We start from the raw sequence: 21,917 nt of genomic DNA on the forward strand, positions 1-21,917 counted from the left end.
GTAACAATAACAAACAGTTGTAAGGTGCTACTTACTTGCCCTTGTTGTTCTAAACACTTCACTTACGTGAACTCATTTAATCTCCCTAGCAACTCTGTGAAGCAGGTCATAGTAGGGTCCCCATTTTGCAAATGAGGAGACCGAGGCAAGGGGAGGATAACTAATTTGTCTAAGTTCAGTGGTGGTGTGGCCAGGATCTACACTCAGACCACCACAGCCAGTGGTGGTGCGGCCAGGATCTAGGCTCAGACAGGCTGGCTCCAGAGTTGGTGCTCTTAACCACTGTGCATACCGCCTCTTCCGTGGTATTTTTACGTCAGGCAGGCAGTGCTGGGTACCTATACCATGTACTGTATTTTATGAGGTACCATGTGCACGCCAGTTTGTACAAGAGCTCTAGTATTTTAAGCCTCTCAGCGATTTATGAGGTACATCTAACATGATTCCTATTCACGGATGAAAGACACAGACTTTGTGTCTGACACCACACAGCTAGTACAAGAGAGCGGGCTCTATGCTTGGCTCCACAGCCCTCTTTACTTTTTATTTTATTTTTTCACAGCCCTCTTCCTTAAAACTAGGTTCTTCTTCCTCTCTGTTATCTGCAAGAATCGTCTCCGAGTTACTTTTCTGTATATAGTTGAAGATTCGGCTTTCAAAGATCTATGTGTCCAACAGTTTTATGAGAATACACTACACTACACTGTGAACTGCCAACGTTGTACTAGAGGATTAAAATCTAAGAACTATTCTAGGGTAGGAGACACAGTGATCATTCAGTAAATGTTTTCTAATAGTAAAAGAGTCCCTACTTCCACTCCTGAAATGCTGATTTTTAGGCTATTTTGGAGAGCTGAGTATTCCATATGGCAAACTTTCCCTTGTATATACTGCATGCTGGTGCTTTCGTCAAACGGTTCAGTCAACACACTTCCTCACTGCTATGTTGGGATCATGGCTTCTGTCAAAGAGGTTTCTTATCTTGAAGCTATGAACCTCAAATCTTCAGACAGTACTGACAAATTCTAGTATGTTACTTTTTTAACTAGCCCACAAGAACCAAAGGCAAGTTGTTGATCAGACTTTCTGCTTTTCTTGTTATATCTTCATTAAACATAGAGATCATGTATCAAAAATTTAAGTTTTGTGAAACAGACACCCAACTATTAGCATTTCCTTGATGCAAACAACCACAAAGATGACCAGAATAGAACATGAATAATTTGGACTTTAAACAAAGCTAAAAAATTGTCTTTGGATAGTCTGATGCTTACTATAAAAATGTTAACACATACCTGCCAACCCTTAAATACCATGAATAGGAAGATACTGCATGTCCTAAATTAGATTAAAAAAAATTTTTTTTAGGACAACACAATTGAGTCAATTTGTCTTTCTTTTTAAATATGGGGGAAAGTCTGACTTATTGGGCGAGCTGGCATGTATGCTTAATAATACACCTTGAGGAATGGGATACACAGCGACATCATTAACTTGTATCTATGGAAAATTCCACCTGCTGAGATGGAAGTCATCTTCCATTCTTCCTGGTTCTGCTGCCCAATGAACAGCACGGGCAAGGGTGACAATGAGATATAAGAGCACATGATGCCATGAGGAAGGGCAGCCAGAGAAGGACACACGGGCTGAAAGCTACCACACAGGTACTACAACGGGCACACTGGGACACAGAGCGCTTCTGAGACTTACCCATGCTCACAGACTGAGTCAGCAGAGGACACTGGAGTCCTGACTCCCAAAAGACTACACTTCCTGTTAATAACAGTGAGGGCAGCAGGTGAGGGGAGCCAACAGCAGGGGTTAATTTTAAGGAGTTAGAAAAACACTGGGTATGGTATTTGCTAATTAGTCTCAGGGTGATAATTAACTAAAACCCAAAGAGAAAATTCCAATATGTCTGGTATTCCAACATATTTGTCTTGCTGGTTTCTGTCTCAAAAGTGCTTTATTACTGATATCTTAAAATAAAATAACAAAGGCTGAAAAAAAATCACGACCACTTTTCCCCACTCTATTCCCTATACTTAACAGCTCTTTCAAAAGAGTCACAGTAGACAGCAGGTATCCAGTATCTATCCTCTCTCTTCCTTTTTAGCTAAAAGAGGTCACACTGTAGTTGGCTTAGGGGGAGCACCCAGGCACAAAGAGCCCCTACTTAATTTTAATGAAGTCTTTTGGCCTCGCACAGGGTCTGATTATAAACCAACTATTTAATTCCAAGTACCTTGAAAGGTCTAAGTAACTAGGGTACTGTAGTTGAGTAATCTTTATTAACTAATCATTTACATTGTATAGGTAATTAAAATTACCCTCTGACGGACAGGAAAGCCTGTTTCTTAATAAATTGTGTCAGTTTATCTGCTGATCCAGGGCTTAATGTAAGTCATATGGTAGACTCTAGTTTTATGAAAATTATCTCAAATAATCTATATGTGAAATAATGCACTTTTAGGACTCTCGTAACTTTAGAAAATCCTTATAAAAATTTCAGGCAAACATTTTAATAATTTTAAGATAATGCTAGATTGAACTGATAATTACTATTAAGTTCTAAATCTTACTTTTAATAAATACATTAACTGTCAACACTCGAAGGGCATGTTTGCAAGAGGACACAATATAAAGACTGGATAAATAACTCAAAATGGGGCTTCGCTCGTGCTGAACTGGGGCCTGCCATCTTGCTGATGCACTTCTAAAACTGTAAGCTTCATCCACCCGGTCAGCAATGACTCAGTAGGCCTCTGCTAGTGCTCTGACCCTGCCAGCTGCAGATGGGCGTGTGTGAGATTAAGGCCCAGCCCCCTCCCTCCACCCGCACACTGCTTGGGTGTGTTAGGCAATGCGCTAAAGCCAGCTAAGTCCTCAGTAACAAGAAGCCCAGAGTAGGAAAAAAGGTGATGGACAGGGTTATAGCTGCTCATTTACACTGTGAAACAAAGCATGCTGTTTAATAGGAGACTTTGTAAAGAGCGTTGCGAAAGAGAGTACCTCACCTTTAAGCTACTTATATGACTTTGTTTTCATGGTGAAAGGTTCAAGAGATTGTCATAGACAAAACATACGAAAACCACCTTAATTAATCAAGAATTTCTTTTACGGTGGCCAGGGGGCTCAGAATTGGCTTTTAAACTTTATAACTGTGTTAAGTGTTTACCTGTAAAGGCTAATCTCAGAAATCTATTAGAAACTAAGGAAAATTAATTAAGGAAATTATACCTATTTCTGTTCTCAGTCTAAATACTCTTAAGTAACATCCAAAGCAGAAAAGGAAATTATCTAAATGTATCAGACTGTTTATTAATATCACTGAGAATTTTAAATATTTAAGGTCCTAAAGATGTTAACAGTAAAGCCAAGGACAAGAGAATTTTACAGAATCGTACTTGTTTCGATTACCTCCAGTTAAAGAAAGGGAAAGCAAGAATCCTAGAGTTACATGTTTTGGTTATTTAGCATCTATTTATTTCCTTCCCACTTACGACACTCTGAGAATCTTATGTCTGGCTGTCTGCTCCAGAGAAAAATAGAAATATTCTCCCTTTTCCTCACCAATCTCCAGATGGCCACCCCATCTCATGTATACTCTTAAGGAACAGGGTTCTGGTCCAGAGAAATGCTCACCACCTTTGTGCATTTCCAAACACCTAGAGTGACAGTAAACCTAACAGGTTAAAGAGGAATGAGGAAATGTTGCATGAAGAAAAGATCAGCTTTGAACAAATACCATTTATTTTCTATAGTACAAGGCAAGCAATTTTCTTTAGCCGAGTTCCACGGCAAGGCAAAGTTATCTGTGTGCAAATGTATTGATACCTGTATTGAATCTAATGCAAAGAACTACCTTGTGTTCCCTCGTGTGCAACAAACTTTTGAATGAACTATTTTCTCTTTAGTATAATCATTCAAGAGCAGAACAAGAGATGGTCTAAAACTGTCCATTGTGATAAATTTAATGGATGGAAAATCTTAGGGAAAAAAAACTCAAAACGGGACCATGAAATCAAAAACCCAACGAGTGCGGTAACTAGAAGCGTCAAAGTTTAAAATAAGAATGACAAAGTCTCCTCTTCACTGAGGCCTAAAACACGCTGTTCCCAAGTAAATACAGTTTCAAAAAGTCTGCTAATAAACGGAAGAGAAAGTAGCAGACACTATTTTTCCACCTACTCCATACTACTGACAGCCGGCCTGGGGCGTTACCTGTGGCCATGTGAACACGACTGAACTGTGCCTCATTTTCAGAGCTGTCCCAAGTGTTAAAATACCAAACTGTTGTGCAAAAGGGAAATCTATGTCAACTTATCTGCTTTATTGTCAATGCTGGGAGTGACTCAAAAGCTTACATTCACCAACCAGCACACTTCCCGGTCTTGCAAATGACCTCGGGAACCAAAGCCTTCCTGCTGTGATCTCCCCTAGTCCGGGGCACAACGCAGAGGGCTGGAGCTCTTGGAGGCATGTCGATTCCATCTACTTCGCCTTTCCCTGCCTTTACGAAGCTGTATTCAACTTACAGCATCTGAACTTTTCCCACGTGAACAATAAAAAACAACTAACTGTCCCTCGGACTGATTTCCCCTTTACTGCCGGTGTTTACCATCTGAAGGAACGTTAATACTGTGTAAAACATCAAAACAAAGCTCAAGTTCTCTGTGTGTGCGCTGTTTCAGTAAAAGTCTGTCATTTATGTGTTCTGTATATCCACATTTCTTTTAGGAAAAACTCACTTCTTGGGAAGAATTAATGGCCTAATTGGTGGCCTTACTTTGGAGGTGCCACCGGCCACAGGTTCAGGGGTAAAGAACAGCCCCAGCTTATCTTTCACATGTGCTACAGTAGTAGGAATGTTCTGCTATGCCACTACATTGCCAACATAAGTATCAGTCAAAACTAAGGGAGGATCCTGGAGTCATTACTTAGATGTCAACTTCTCTCTCATTAAGTTTATTTATAAACTATTTGGTGACATGATCCTTCTACACACTGATCCAAATTGAAGTGTCTTCATTTTGCCCCCAACTAGAAAGGGAAATAATTCAAACAAGTGAAATTCAAATGCTTAGGGCTAACAATGAAACACAATCACAAGAAAATACCTAAATCGGACTATTTCATAATACTCTGAAGAGTTTTTTGTATTAATTAATTTCGAGGCTAAGATTCACATTTTGTATATGATATAATCTAAACAGGGCACTAAGAAGACTTAAAAATGAAGCACAAACATGAAAAAATCAGTAGGGTAAGAAAGTTATGCTTCTTCTAATTCCATAATTGCTTGATGTGATTCCACTTGACTCATATAACTATCAAAAATGTAGATTTCTGATAGCTATACAAAGGATTCCATGTATGCCTTGGAATATATATGTAAATCAAGCTAATATATCATAAGCCTGACATCAGAGTATATGCCTGAATATAAGGTAAGCTTTTTAACTGCCTGAAGTCACTTATTAAAAAAGAAGAGATTGGGGGGTGGGAGGGAGGGGAAAGTGGGTAATGGGCACTGAGGAGGGCACCTGTTGGGATGAGCACTGGGTTTTGTATGGAAACCAATCTGACAATAAATTTCATATTAAAAAAAAAAAGAAGAGACTGTCTGCTATTTGAGTCTTTACATAGCATTTCATAAGATATTCTTTCATTTACTCAATATTGAACAAAAAAAGTACTTGAGGAAAACATTTGCTTAAAAATTAACTTCATTTAAAGCTAGTTTTAGGATGTTTATAAAAATATCTTAGTAGAATCATAAACGGGGGGGAGGGGGCGGAGAAGGCCAACACATTTATTATTCCTAGGTTATAACCTTAAAATCGGAAGTACTAAGTGTCGTTGCAAAGAACAGTTTCAAAAACTCATTTTAAAAAAGTAGTCAAATACAATTCTGTCAGAAAGGATACAAATGATAATAGTGAACTCCAGGAAAGGAATCATGTAGCTCAGGGGAAAGACTGGGAAGTGACTTTCTTTTCACTGTGTACCCATTGGTACCCTGTACATTTTAAGCCAGTGAATACGTTACGTACTCACAGAAAACAGATAATTACATTCTAAAACAGGAACTGAAGCCCCATAAAATGTTATAACCAATCACAAATCACAAGAGTGATTATGCTATAGAGATTATGAGTATATGACAATACACCACACACACACACACACCATTTTGTCAATGGTACTTGTGGTTTAGACAGAAAATCTGTGGTATCAGGTCATACATATACTCAAAAGCTGCGGTAACTCAGACGAAAGAGACAGTAGTGAAGACGCACCGTGGATTTTAGCACTAGGTGCATGATGCCAAGGGGTTCTGTTGATGATGAGGAAAAAAAAAAAAGCATTTCCCCCAAAGATTCACGGATAGAGTCTGAGCCAGATGGTTCTATGAAATATTAGTGTGAATGAAGGAATCCTTCTATATTATCGCACTGCATCATAAAAATGTGATTTTAATTATGGACACGTAGCTAAATTAAAAAATTAAAATTCTTACCATTTACTCCACTTCCCAAAAGTTTCTAAGGGGAGGCTACTTAATATTTGGGCTTAGCTTACATTCAGGCATACATATTCAAGGCAACATTCTTGCAAGAGAACATGGTGCGCTGTGTCAAGCCGATCACGAAGTACAGGTTTGCCCGATACATTTCCCTACCATTTTCCTGACTAATTGTGTGTTATTGCAATTTCATACCAGTGCAACTCATTTTTTGAGGATAAGAATCTGAACACTATCCAGGCCCAAATGTGCAGTGTGAACCTGATCGCATTTGGTCATGCTTCAGTAAATGTGGTCATACTCTCCAAGCCACTAAGAAAAATGGAAGATTCTAAAGCCACTGCTCAACGACAGCCTCCTGAAGGGCCTGACAGCACCTGAGCCAGAATGCTGCTTTTCACCACTCACAGCGGACAAGGGTTATGCCCGAGAACAAGTACCAGAAGCCTTATTTGAATGGAGAACAAATACACTCCAAACACATGTACTAAAGAACTAAGAATCATAACATACATCTTTTCTCCACTTTCCTGAAGAAGGTGAGGCCAATAATGAAAAGGCCTGGTTAGGACTCAGAACCCAGAAAAACAGTAACCAGGTACAAAAGGAAGTGTTTTACAAGGGAATGGTTTTATCTCCTCAGGCTTTTAAATCTACAATTTTTAAAAACTATTATTTGTAAATGTAAAACTCATCAGAACGGTGGAAAGCCTAAGAAATTCAGCTGTAATTCTTAATGTGGCCCTTTTAATATAAGTGCTTGATGTGTTTATAAATTTTAACATTTTGTTAGTTTTTATGTTTTAAGTATTAAAAATAAGTGTCTATCGTCTATCCTTACTCATTTACATTAAAAATGGACAGTATGATGTTTTCCAGAGAGGATGGGAAGCCTTTGTGATCAATGAAAATTTCCTGAACAGATACCAAATGGATAGAAAATATTCATTTTGTATACAACGATAGGCAGAGAATGACAACATGGTCATATCCTGTAACGATTAATAGAAAAACACTCAAACAAAAAATTCTTCTGTTCTTAGTAATCATTAGGATAGCTTAAATTTTATCAATCTTGAAATTAAGGTGCAACACACTGGAGACGGGAAAAATGGGAGGAGAATCTAGTCAAATCCACAGTCAACCTTCCCCAGGATCAGTGCAGGAAGCTACCTTCCAGTATCTTCTAGCATGAAATCTGCTGGTACTAAAATGGTTGCATCTAAAGCTTGTTTCCAAGGAGAATACTGCTACCAGACACTTATTGGGGAAATAAATGAAAGAACTGGATGGAAAGTGAAATTCTGCCTGTTACTCAAAACCAGCCAATAACCCACAAGGCTCTCCCCGCCATGACAGCCTGCCCAGGGTAACTGACAAAAAAAAAAAAAAAAAAAGAAAGAAAAAGAAAAATTACTACCAAACAGGAATCAATTGGACTCATGAAGGGGTGAGTCTTTAAATCCAGCTCCCACCACACATGCTGAAGAGCTCACCGTTCTTCCTCTCGTTCAGCGGGGGCAGGTGCTGGCTGGGCTGCAGGGACAGCTCCTGGAATTCATGGGCAACAGCTTCGCTTTGAGGACTTGGGGCAAGATGGGCTAACGGCCCCACTTCATCCTCCGCGTCCAGTGCCCCTGGGGGATCCATCGTGCTCCAGCCACCGGCAAAAGGTGTACGAGACCTCTCTTAGATGCGGCCTGCTGAAGAGACTGTCAAATTAAAAACGTGTAAGTAGATAGTACATTTATTTTGCTCCAATTTACACAAAAATATTAAAATGGAAACCCTGGGTTCTAGTTCAGCTTCACTGCTGTGTAGCAAGTGCCAATTCGTTTACTCTCTCTGGATCTTGGTTCTTTGTCCCAACGCACAGGAATAAAAGACTAAAAACAGCATTTACCAGGTAAATACAAGTTGAAAAGTATTTTAATTTTTTGTGCTGTGGATTAAAAGTTACAGTTACGGATGTCATTAAAGATTTTAATGCACCCTACAATAAGATAAAAGTCAACTAATGATGATGGGACAAAAAAGCAGTCTAGCTTGAAAATCTGTCTTAACTCCTACGAATCAAAACTTTACATTAAGTCAACATTCACAGCAACCAGCAATGTCTCAGAGGAGGGCTCCTCCCTCGACAGGGAATAGAACTCTTAGCTGCACCAAAATGGACATGCAGTTCACGACAAAGAAACCAACCTGTACTTCAAGCCACTGCGATTTAGGACTATTTATTATCACAGCATAACTGGTCCATTCTGACTGAAACAGAAATCAGCAAGAGAAATACCGAAGACATAACCAAACCATAAATACGTGACACGGGCTTAGGAGCTGAACAGTGGGCAGCAAGAAAACGGTTACAGAAAGCCAAAAGCTAAAAGGATGGCCGTCCACATTGGGCAGGGGAGAAACATTTCATAAGACTGCTATCTGCTTAGCAACATTCTGGACCACAGTTCATTGAACAGCCTTCGCCTACTGATGGACATCTGAGTTGTTTCCAGTTTCTGTCAGAAATAAAAATGCTATGAACATTCTTGTCCAAGTATATATAGGAATATAAGCTTTCACTTCTCTTGGGTAAATACCTAGGAGTAAGTGGACCATAAGGCAACAAAGGCGTGTTTAAATTTTAAAGAAACGAACAAAGGATTTTCCAAAGTGGTTCCACCATTCTTATTAGCAGTGAATGAGAATTCCAGTTGTTCTACAACCTCACCAACACTTATGGTCAATCTTTTTCATTTTAATTATTTTAGTGGGTGTGAAATGGTAACGTAGTGTGGTCTCAGTTATTTTATTAAATTATACTTGAGATATAATATTATATTAGTTTCAGGTGAATAAGAGTGATTTGATATTTTATTTTTTTATGTTTATTTATTCTGAGAGAAGAGAGAGAGAGGAAGAGTGAGTGTGGGAGGCGCAGAGATAGAGGCGGAGAGAGGATCCGGAGCAGCTTCCCCACTGTCAGCACAGAGCCCAATGCAGGGATCAATCTCACAAACCATGAGATCATGACCTGAGCTGAAATCAGAGTCAGATGCTTAACCGACTGAGGCATCCAAGTGCTCCGGTCCTTTTTTAATAAACAGGGCCCAACACAGGGCTCAAACCCACCAACTGTGAGATCACGACCTGAGCCAAAGTCAAGAGTCAGACTGAGCCACACAGGTGCCCTGATATTTTTACATACCGCAAAACGATCACCATAATAGGTCTAGATACCATCTGTCACCATACAAAATCATTACGATATTACTGAGTATATCTCCTGTGCTGTATACAACATGAGACTTATTTTATAATTCTTTACCTCTTAATTCCCTTCACCTATTTTGTCGGTTCCCTCTCCCAACCACCAGTTTGTTCTTTTTATCTATGAGTCTGTTTCTGTTTTGTTTGTTCATTTTGGTTTTTTTAGATTTCCCATATAAGTCAAATCATACAGTGTTTGCTTTTCTCTGACTTATTTCACTTAGCATGATATCCTTGAAGTCCAACCATGTTGTCACAAATGGCAAGATTTCATTCTTTTTGTAGCTGAGTAATATTAGTGTAATATTCCAGTAATATTCCACTGTGTACACACACACACACACACACACACACACACACACACACACACCCGCCACAGCTTCTCTGTCCATTTATTATCTATTGATGGACACTTGGGTTACATCTATGTCCTGGCTATTGTAAATAAGCATAAAGGTAGTACAGCTTTTTGAACTGTTCTTTTCGTTTTCTTCAAATACCCAGAAGTGGAATTCCTAGATCACATAGTAATTCTATTTATAATTTTTTGAGGAACCTCCAAATTGTTTCCATAGTGGCTGCACTAATTTACATTCCCACCAAGAGCGCACAAGGGTTTCCTTTTCCTCACATCCTCAGCAACACGTGTTATTTCTTGTCTTTTTGATAATAGCCATTCTGATTGGTATGAGGTAGCACCTCACTGCTTTTGATTTACATATCTGTGATGATTAGTGATGTTCAGCATGTTTTCATGTGCTTGTCGGCCATCTGTATGCTGTCTTTGGAAAAATATCTATTCAAGTCCTCTGTCGGTTTTTTAATTGGGTTGTTTTGCTGTTGTTGTTATGATTTGTGACATATGGTTGTTGATGTATTTTGGATATCAACTCCTTATCAGATATATGGTTTGCAATCATCTTCTTGCATTCAGTAGGCTGCATTTTCATTTTGTTAATGGTTTCCTTCACCCTGCAAAAGCTTTTTAGCTGATGTGGTTCCAGTTGTTTATTTCTGGTTTTGATACCCGTGCTTGAGGAGACGTATCCCAAAAAACATTGCTAAGAATGATGTCTTACTGCCTTTGCTTTGTCTAGGAGTTTTAAGGTTTCAGGTCTTAATCCATTTCGAGTTTATTTTTGTGCATGGTGTAAGAAAGCAGTCCACAATTTCATTCTTTTGCATGTAGCCGTCCAATTTTCCTAACACCACTTATTGAAAAGATGGTCGTCTCCCCATTGTATGTTCTTGCCTCATTTGTCATAAGTTACTTGACCTCATAGGTGTGGGTTTATTTCTGGGCTCTCCATTCTGTTCCACTGATCTATGTGTCTGTTTTCGCGCAAGTACCATATTGTTTTGATTACTATAGCTTTTCAGTACAGTTTCAAATTTCAGAACATGATACCTCAAACTTTGTTCTTCTTTCCCAAGCCTGCTTTGGCTATTTTGGGTCTTTTGTGGTTCTGTGCAAATTTTAGGATTTGTTCCACTTCTGTGAAAAAACATTAACTCTACCAACCCAAAAGCACAGCATATCTTTTCATTTATTTATGTTATCTTCAATTTCTTTCATCAGTGTTTTATAGTTTTCAGAGTATAGGTCTTTCACTTCCTTGGTTAAATTTATTTCTAGATATTTTATTGTTTTTGATGCAAGTGTAATTGAGATTGTCTTAATTTCTCTTTCCAACAATTCATTATTAGTATGCAGAAATGCAACAAATTTCTGTGTATTAATTTTGTATCCTGTAACTTTACTGAATTCATTTATTAGCTCTAATAGGTTTTTGGTGGACTCTAAGGTTTTCTGTATATGGTATCATGTTGCCTGCAAATAGTAACAGCTTTACTTCTTCTTTTCCAATTTGGATGTTTTTATTTCTTTTTCTTGTCTGATGGCTGTGGCTAGGATTTTGAATACTACGTTGGATAAAACTGCCAAGAGTGGGAATCCTTGTCTCGTTTCTGATCTTAGAGAAAAAACTTTGCATCTTTTCATCCACTGAGTATGTTAGCTGTTTGTCTGTCATAAATGACCTTTATTGAGTACAGGCCCTCCCTACCCACTAGAGAGTTTTTATCATAAATGGATATTGAATTTTGTCAAATATTTTTGCTGTACCTATTGAGATGATAATATACATTTTTAATGTTTATTTTATTTATTCTGAGAGAGAGAGAGAGAGTGCTAGCACAAGCAGGGGAAGAGCAGAAAGAGAAACCCAAGCAAGGTCTGTGCTGTGAGTGCAGAGCACAATGTGAGGCTCACTCCCACGAATCATGAGATCATGACCTGAGCCGAAATCAAGAGGTGGACGTTTAACTGACTGAGCCATCCAGGCGCCCTGAGATTATATAATTTTTATTCTTCATTTTATTAATGCGTTGTATCATGTTGATTGATTTGCAGACGTTAAACCATCTTTATATCCCTGGAATGAATTCCATTTGATTCCAGTGTATGATCTCTTTCGATGTTTTTGATGAGTTCAGTTTGCTAATATTTTGCTGATAATTTTGGCATCTGTGTTTATTAGGGATGTTGGCCTGTAATTTTCTTTTTTATAATGGTGTCTTTGTCTGGTTTTGGTATCAGAGTAATGCCGGCCTTGTAAAATAAATTTGGAAGTATTTCTTCATCTTCAATTTTTCATTAGAATTTCTGGGATAGTTTAAATGTTTGGTAGAATTCACCTGTGAAGCCATCTGCACTTGGACTTTTATTTGTTTGTAGTGTTTTGATTACTGATTCAAATTTCATCTTAATAATTGGTCTATTCAGATTTTCTGTATCTTCATGATTCAATCTTAGAAGACTCCATGTTTCCAGGAATTTATCCATTTCTTCTAGACTAATCTGTCAGCATATAACTGTACACAGTATTTACTTATGATCCCTAGTATTTCTGTGGTATAGGTTGCAATTTCTTCTTTTTCATTTCTGATTTTATTTATTTGGGCCATCTATTTTTTCTTGAGGAGTCTGGCTAAAGGTTTGTTGATTTTGTTTATCTTTTCAAAGAACTAGCTCTTAGTTTCATTAAACTTTTCTCGCGCATGTGGATGTAGTTCATTCCCCCACTATCACTCTGATCGGTATTATCTCCTTCCTTCTATTAACTTTGGGCTTCTTTTTCTAGTTCCTTTAAATGTAAAGTTAGATTGTTTATTTGATATTTTTCTTGTTTCTTTAAAAAAAAATTTTTTTTAACATTTATTTATTTTTGAGACAGAGAGAGACAGAGCATGAACGGGGGAGGGTCAGAGAGAGAGGGAGACACAGAATCGGAAGCAGGCTCCAGGCTCTGGGCCATCAGCCCAGAGCCCGATGCGGGGCTCGAACTCACGGACCGCAAGATCGTGACCTGAGCTGAAGTCGGACGCTCAACCGACTGAGCCACCCAGGCGCCCCTTTCTTGTTTCTTGAGGTAGGCTTGTATCAGTATACAAGTCCCTCTTAGAACTGTTTTTGCTGCACCCCAAAGAGTTTGGAATACTGTGTTCCCATTTTCATTTGTCTACAGGTATTTTTTTGATTTCCTCATTGACCTATTGGTTATTTAACAGCATGTTGTTTAGTCTCCATGTGTTTGTGGTTTTTTTCCAGTTTTCTTCACATAACTGACTTCTAGTTTCATGCCACTGTGGTTGGAAAAGATACTTGATAGGATTTCAATCTTCTTAACTTTACTGAGACTTGTTTTGTAGCTTAACATGTGATCTATCCTGGAGAATGTTCCATGTGCACTTCAAAAGAATGTGTATTTAGGTTTTGGAAGGAATGTTTTGCATGTATCTATTAAGCCCATCTGGTCTAATGCGTCACTTAGGGCCACTTTTTCGTTAATGCTTTTCTGTCTGGATGATCTATCCACTGATAAAAGAGGTATTAAAGACCCCTACTACTGATTACAGAATGCATTTGTGATGAGCACTGAGTGATGTATGGAACTGCTGCGTCACCTGAACTAATACAACCCTGCATTTGAACTACAAATAAAATAAAAAATTAAAAAGAAAAAAATAAAGTTCTCTACTATTACTGTATTGCTATTTCTTCTTTTATTTGTGTTCTTTATCACTATGTGATACCCTTCTTTGTCTTTTCTTACAGTCTTTGTTTTAAAGTCTATTTTGTCTGATATAACTATAGCTACTCCATCTCATTTCCATTTGCATGGTGTGTATCTTTTTCTAACCCTTTATTTTCAGTCTGTGTATGTCTTTACATTTGAAGTGGGTCTCCTATTGGCAATATATAGAAAATTCCTGTTCTTTCTTATCCATTCAGCCACCCTATGTCTTTTGACTGGTGCATTTAGACCACTTACATTTAAAGCAATTATTACTAAGTATGCTCTTACTGTCATTTGGTTCATTGTTTTCTGGTTGTTTCTGAAGTTCCTCTCTGTTCTTTTTTTCTTCTCTCCCTCCTCCCTGTGCTTTATTTTCTTTATGTGGTTTTATTCCTTTATCCTTTTGTGTATTTATGTTTCTTCTTTGTGGTTACAAGATTTACACACATCTTATGTATACACAGTCTCTCTTAAGTTGATAATAACTTTAATTGCATTCCAAAGCTTTGTAATTTTAGTTCCCACTCCATGTTTTATATATTTGATATCACATTTTACATTTTTATTTTACATATTCCTTAACTAATTATTGTAATTTTAATTAAACTACTGTTGTCTTTTACCTTTCATACTTGCTTTTCTAAGTGGCTGATCTACTACCTTTATTATTTATTTACCTTTTCTGGTAGGATTTTTACTTTTATACATTTTCTTATTATTAATTAGTGACTTTGCTTCAGAATTTAGAGAAGTCCCTTTAACATTTCCTACAAGCTTGGTTTAGTGGTGATGAATTCCTTTAGGTTTCCCTTTTCTGCAATACTCCCAATCGCTCCTTCTTGGTTGGCAGTTTTTTCTTTTCAGTACTTTGAACGTCTCATGTCACTCGCTTAGGGCCTGTAAAGTTTCTGGTGAAAAATCTGCTGATAGCCTTATGGGGTTTCCCTTGGATGTAAGATGTTGCTTTTTCTCTTGCTGTCTTTAAGATTCTCTCTATCCTTAACTTTCACCACGTTAATTATAATGTGCGCCAGTTATTTTTCTTTTTGGTTTCATCTTATCTGGAACTCTGTGGAATTCCTGGACCTAACTATTTGTTTCCATCCCCAGATTAAGGACGTTTTCACCCATTATTTCTTCAAATAATTTGTTTAGTCTTTTCTCTTTCTTCTCCTTCTAGAACCCTTATAGTGTGAGTGTTAGTAGGCATGAGGTTGTCTCAGAGATCCATTAAGGTATCCTCACTTTTTAAAATTCTTTTCTTAATTTTGCTGCTCTGTCTGGATGTTTTCCAACGCTTTGTCTTCCAGTTCACACAGTCGTACTTCTATTTCATCTACTCTGGTGTTGAACAACTCTGGTATATTTTTTCAGTTCTACTATAACTTCTGTTTGGTAGTTTCTCGTATTTTCTATTTATTTGTTGACGTTTTCTCTGTGTTCATACCCTCTTATGAGATCAGTGAGCATCTCTATGACCATTACTTTGAACTCTTTCTCAGGCAGGTTACTTATCTCTATCTCTGTTCTATTAAGGTCTCTTTCTGGGGATTTGCCTTGTTCTTTGGTTTGGAACATATCCCTCTGTTTCCTTATTTTGCCTGTCTCTCTGTCTATATGCATTAAGCAAAACAGTTACCTTCCTGAGTACTCAAAGATTGGTCTTGTGCAGGAGCTTTCCTGTGTGGCCCAGATGCACAATCTCCCCTGGCTACCAGAATCAGGCACTCTGTGTGTGTCTCTTGCATGGGTTGTGAGTGCCTGCCATTGTTTTAGGGATGTGGCTGCTGTGTGTGAAGGGTGGGGCTCAGGGCACTCACCCGGCCTGGTTGCCCTGGTTGTCCCAATTGTGGTTCTAGCACTGCACAGGGAAAGAGGGGTTTGAGTTGCTTGTTCTTCCTGGTTGTGGCTTTGGTCACTGTGTGAGGTGGGTGGGGGCTCAGGGAGCTCACCCAATCCTGTTGCTGCTAAGATGCTGAGCAGGGTGGGTGGGGCATGGGGCACTTGCCCAGGCCAGTTACAACATGGGGTGGCGAAGAGCATACCCTCTGGTCCTAGGAAGCTAGAGAGAGGGCACCAAAAATAGCACCAGTCAGCTCAGTCACCACCAAGTTAGGATGAGATTACAAAAATGGCATCTACCAGTACTTCTGTCCCCAGATAAAGTTCCTGCAAATTCCTGCCTCTCCAACAGCTGCTTTTAAATTAGTAAAGGGGTGTCCCTCATTTAAGGTCTAGATGCTTTTCAACCTGTTGCTTTTGTGCTGGATCTCAGAGTGAATGGGTTTGTATACAAGCCCTTTAAGAAAGGGATCTCCATTCCCTAAAATTCTATGATTCTCCTGGTCTTAATTCCCATTGATTTTCAAACACAGACATTTTGGGGGCTCATCTTTCTGGTACTAGTTCCCAGGGTTGGCATATCCAGTGTGAGGCACAATCCTTCAATTCTTTGAGGGAGTATTCCATATTTGAGGAAATCCCTCCTGCTGTGAGGTCACCCTGTCTGACTGCCTCTCCTACCCTTGTTGATGCGTCTCTTTTACCTTTTGTTGTGGAGGCCACTGTCTATCTTATTCTCAGGTCCTTTTCAGAGGAAAATTACTCCACATGTAGCTGTAAATCTGTTGTGTCTGTGCGAAGAGGGAAGTTTAGAATCTTCCTATGCTACCATCTTGAACCCTCTTTATCAGTGTGGTTTTCATTTATATTTCCCTAGTAATGTTGAGCATCTTTTAATGTGTTTATTTGCCATCTGCATATCTTCTTTGGTTAAGTATCTGATTAAATATTTTGTTCATTAAAAAAAAAACTTATTTATATATTTTGAGAGAGAGAGAGAGAGAGAGAGAGAGAGAGAGAGAACACACAGGGAAGGGACAGAGAGAATCACAAGCAGGCTCTGTACTGTCAACATGGAGCCCAATGGGGGACTTGAACTCACAAATCATAAGACCATGACCTGACCTAAAATCAAGAGTTGGACACTTAACTGAATGAGCCACCCAGGTGCCCCATCTTTTGTTCATTTTTAAAATGAGGTGGCTTATTTTCTTATTATTGTTTTGAGAGCTCTTTATATATTCTGGACAAAAGTCTTTTATTGGATATGTGATTTGCAAATATTTTCTCCCAGTCTACAGCTTACTGTTTTATTTTCTTAACAGTGCTTTGTAAAAAGCAATTTTTTTTTTAATTTGATTAAGTCTGACCTATCATTTTTTTCTTTTCTGAATCATGTTTTAGTGTTTTAGTGTTGTTGCCAAGAAACCTATGATTAATCCAAGGTTACAAAGATTATCTCCTATATTTTCTTATAGACTTTTCATAGTTTTCTGTTTTAAAGTCTACAATTCATTCTGAATTAATTTTTGTATATGCTATGAGATATGAATCAAAGTTTTTTGTTCTTGGCATAAAGATACACGACTTTTCAAATACCATTTGTTGAAAAGGTTATCTTTTCTCCACTAAATTGCCTTTGCACCTTTATTGCAAATCAACTGACCATGTATATGTGGATCTACTTCTTGACTCTGTATTTAGTTCCCCAAAAAGAAAGAGCCTCAAAAGAGAAGTCCCTAAATCCTGTATATAAACTCTGCTCAAGTCTCTGGGTGACCCCTAAATGATACACATGCAGACAGACTCCCAAAAGTCCAGCTAAGGAAAAAAACAAATAAAAAACAAACAAACAACAGAATTGAGATTTCAGTTGCTGCTCACCACAGGAAAGGGAGTTTGCAAAAATAAGTTCACCAAAGTTAATTGCTGAAATAAAACAATATTGTGAAGATGGAACCTCACAGAATCCAGAGTCTACAACTGTCCACCCAGAATTCCGTATCCAACAAAAATATCCTTTAATAATAAAGGCAAAATTGTCAGCAGACACACACTACAAGAAATGCTAAGAATTTCTTCAGGCCTTCAGGCCTTCTTCAGCCCTTCAGGCCATCAGGAAGTGATGCCAGATAGAAACTTGGATCTGAGGAATGAAAAGCATTAGAAATAGTAAACATGTAGATAAAAACCAAAGACTAGTTTTTCCTCTTGCTTTCTTAACTATTACTAATCAAAGTAGCATTTATATAACACTATGTTATGGGAACTATAATGTATGTATTTGTACCATACAGTAAAACCTTGGTTTGCAAGCATAATTTGTTTTGGAAACATGTAATCCAAAGCACTCATATATCAAAGCATATTTCAAGAACCATTGGCCCAGTTGTGATCATGTGATGTTCAGCATCATATACGACTCAAAATGCAAGACACTGTTGTTTATCAAGTTAAAATTTATTATGTTTGCTCATCTTGCACAACACTCTCAGAACAAGTTACTTGTAATCCAAGGTTTTACTGTATATGACAATGATAGCACAAAAGATGGGGAAGGGTAACTATGACAACATTATTACATTTCTATACATTATAAGAAAGATGTACAATTTTAACTTGAAGTAACCTGAGAAGTTAAGGTTATTTATGGTAATTCCCAGAGCAACCATAAAAATATGCGAATTGGGAAATTAAAAAGGAATTCCCAAAATACTCAATTATCCTAAACAGAAGTAGTAGAGGGGAAAAAAGAGAGAGAGAGAGAGAGAGAGAGAGAGAGAGAGAGAGAGAGAGAGAGATGGGACAAACAAGAATAGTAAAATAGTAGAACAAAATCCTATGTTATCAACAGTTATATTAAATGTACATGGACTAAACATTATGAATAAAAGACAGAGACTGACAGAATGGATTATAAAAGTGTAAAAACATATGCCTATAAGTGGCATAATTTAAATATGAAAATATAAATAGGATGGAGGTAAGTAGATAGAAAAAGGCAGATCATGCAAACAAGAAGCCTGAGAAGGCTGAAATGGCTACATAAACATCAAATAAAATAAACCTCCAAAAAGATGTGTTAGGTAGGTACATTTGCATTGAAAATGACTTGTTTCACTACAGAATATTAAAACACAGCTCCCAAGTTTCTTTCAACATTATGAATTTCATTTCAAATTATTTATTCATATAAAATAAAATATGTTCACAGTAAACTAATCCGAAGATACTGGGGTAACATACTGTCCTTATAAGGGCAAGAAGTACAAACTCTGAACATTAGTGCTAATGATTTGGAAGATCCTTTAGGCACAAGATTTTAAAATATTTTCATGCAATATTATTTTTTCTTCATGTTGAAGAATTTTTTTCAACCTATTATTCCTTGACATTATGATCACCTTAAACTCCCACACATTCCTCCAAATTAAGAAAATTATAAGCTAAGAAAAATCTTTAGAAAATGTAGCAAAAGGAGAAGAATAAGTGTTCAAAAATTGTTAAGTTAATATCCATGAAAATTTTTGATGGAGTATAGACTATTCCCACAACCTACTACCAAATTTGTAAGCTGTCACCCAATATCCACTTAACTGCTTAATTTTCTTTTGAAACTGAAATCTAACATCAAACATAAAAAAGCATTCTCTGTCCAGAAGTCTCTAACTGAGATGTTAAAGAAACAGCATTAGAATGGATTCTTTCACTGGGTCATAATTTAGTTGTGAAAGTAAAGCTCTCATTTAGCTCTAACTAGAGAAAGTGTGATAAAAGATTAATGTGTCTATAACTGACAGAATGAATGAATATGGAGTTAATACCCATATTATAGTGGAACTTCATTCCAAAATGAAACTAACCCAACAATTATCTGGCACCAGGTCAAAGCACAACACAACAGATAACCCCGGAGAAGATGGTGGCATAGGAGGACGCTGGGCTCACCACGTCCTGCTGATTGCTTAGGTTCCACCCACATCTGCCTAATTTACCCAGATAACCACCAGAAGAGAGGCAGAACGGACTCTCCGGAGCCGAGCATAGACGAGAGGCCCGCGGAAGAGGGTAGGAAGGGCGGAGAGGCGGTGCGCACAACATGGACTGGCAGGAGGGAGCCGGGGTGGTGGAGGGGCAGCCAGCCGGGCAAGGCAGAGCCCCCGAGTCTGACTTGCAAAAGCAGAGGGGCCGGATGGAGTGTGTTCTGACAGCCAGTGGGACTTAACATCTGGAATGTTATAAGTCAACAGCTCTGCTCAGAGAGCGGGAGGGAGAGTTGTTGAGCCCCGGAGGACAGAGCTCAGCTTGGCGGGGAACAAAGGCGCTGGGAAGGGCCTTCTCCCTTGCCCATCCCCCAGCCAAAATCCCAAAAGGAACCAGCTCCCGACACGGAACTTGCTTGCACCGCGCAAACACACAACGCTGTGCTTCTGCGGATCCATCCCTCTGAAGGGTCTGCCTCCCTCCCGGTGCTGCAGGGCCCCTCCCAAAGCAGACCACCTAAGCCTACCCCTCCCGCCCCTGTGCACCTTGCAGATCCACCTTGGCTAATACGTCAGATCCCATTGAAACAGCACCACAAGCCTGGCGGTGTGCAAGTAGCCCAGACAGAGGCCACACCACTCCACAGTGAGTCCTGCCCCTGGGAGAGGGGAAGATAAGGTACACACCAGTCGGGACTGTGGCCCCAGCGGTGGGCTGGGGGCAGACAACAGGTCTGACTGCGGCCCGCCCACCAACGCAAGTTACTCCAGTCAGCACAGAGGAAGAGTCCTGCAGTTCCACGCCACTCCAGGGACTATCCAAAATGACGAAACGGAGGAATTCTCCTCAAAAGAAACTCCAGGAAGTAGCGACAGCTAACGATCTGATCAAAAACGATTTAAGCAATATAGCAGAAAATGAATTTAAAATAATAGTCATGAAATTAATCGCTGGGCTTGAAAAAAGTATAGAGGACAGCAGAGAATCTATTACTACAGAGATCAAGGGACTAAGAAACAGTTAGGAGGAGCTAAAAAATGCTATAAATGAGCTACAAAATAAAATGGAGGTGACCACAGCTTGGATTAAAGAGGCAGAGGAGAGAAGAGGTAAATTAGAAGATAAAATTATGGAAAAAGAGGAAGCTGAGAAAAAGAGAGATAAAAAAAATCCAGGAGTATGAGGGGAGACTTAGAGAACTAAGTGACATAATTAAACGAAATAATGTACGCATAATTGGGATTCCAAAGGAGGGAGAGAGAGGGAAAGGTGCTGAAGGTGTACTTGAAGAAATAATAGCTGAGAAATTCCCTGATCTGGGGAAAGAAAAAGGCACTGAAATCCAAGACACACAGAGAACTCCCTTCAGATGTAACTTGAATCGATCTTCTGCACGACATATCATAGTGAAACTGGCAAAATACAAGAATAAAGAGAGAATTCTGAAAGCAGCTAGGGATAAACATGCTCTAACATATAAAGGGAGACCGATAAGACTTGTGACTATGTGTCTACTGAAACTTGGCAGGCCAGAAAGGAATGGCAGGAAATCTTCAATGTGATGAACAGAAAAAATATGCAGCTGAGAATCCTTTATCTAGCAAGTCTGTCATTTAGAATAGAAGGAGAGATAAAGGTCTTCCCAAAAAAACAAAAACTGAAGGAATTCATCACCACTAAACCAGCCCTACAAGAGATCCTAAGGGGGATCCTGTGAGACAAAGTACCAGAGACATCACTGCAAGCATGAAACCTAGAGACATCACAATGACTCTAAACCAGTATCTTTCAATAATAACACCGAATGTAAATGAACTAAATGCTCCAACCAAAAGACAGAGGGTATCAGAATGGGTAAAAAAACAAGACCCATCTATTTGCTGTCTACAAGAGACTCATTTTAGACCTGAGGACACCTTCAGATTGAAAGTGAGGGGATGGAGAACCATCTATCATGCTACTGGAAGTCAAAGGAAAGCTGGAGTAGCCATACTTATATCAGACAAACTAGACTTCAAATTAAAGGCTGTAACAAGAGATGAAGAAGGGCATTATATAATAATTACAGGATCTATCCATCAGGAAGAGCTAACAATTATAAACGTCTATGCGCCGAATACGGGAGCCCCCAAATATATAAAACAATCACAAACAAAAGCAACCTTATTGATAAGAATGTGGTAATTGCAGGGGACTTTAATACTCCACTTACAACATTG

General features: G+C 38.6%; 1 protein-coding gene across 2 annotated transcripts in view; it reads right to left on the minus strand.

Moving 5' to 3' along the window:
• MRTFB (myocardin related transcription factor B) overlaps positions 1-21,917 on the minus strand; it is a 154,197-nt gene that overhangs the window by 113,613 nt on the left and 18,667 nt on the right. For both annotated transcript variants that reach the window (XM_042922457.1, XM_042922454.1), the window contains exon 2: positions 8,026-8,241. In XM_042922457.1, the coding sequence (XP_042778391.1) occupies positions 8,026-8,179 (154 nt within the window). In that variant the 5' untranslated portion in view covers positions 8,180-8,241. The remainder of the gene's footprint in view (positions 1-8,025; positions 8,242-21,917) is intronic.

The sequence above is a fragment of the Panthera leo genome, chromosome E3, assembly GCF_018350215.1.
Source record: "Panthera leo isolate Ple1 chromosome E3, P.leo_Ple1_pat1.1, whole genome shotgun sequence".
Classification (NCBI taxonomy): domain Eukaryota; kingdom Metazoa; phylum Chordata; class Mammalia; order Carnivora; family Felidae; genus Panthera; species Panthera leo.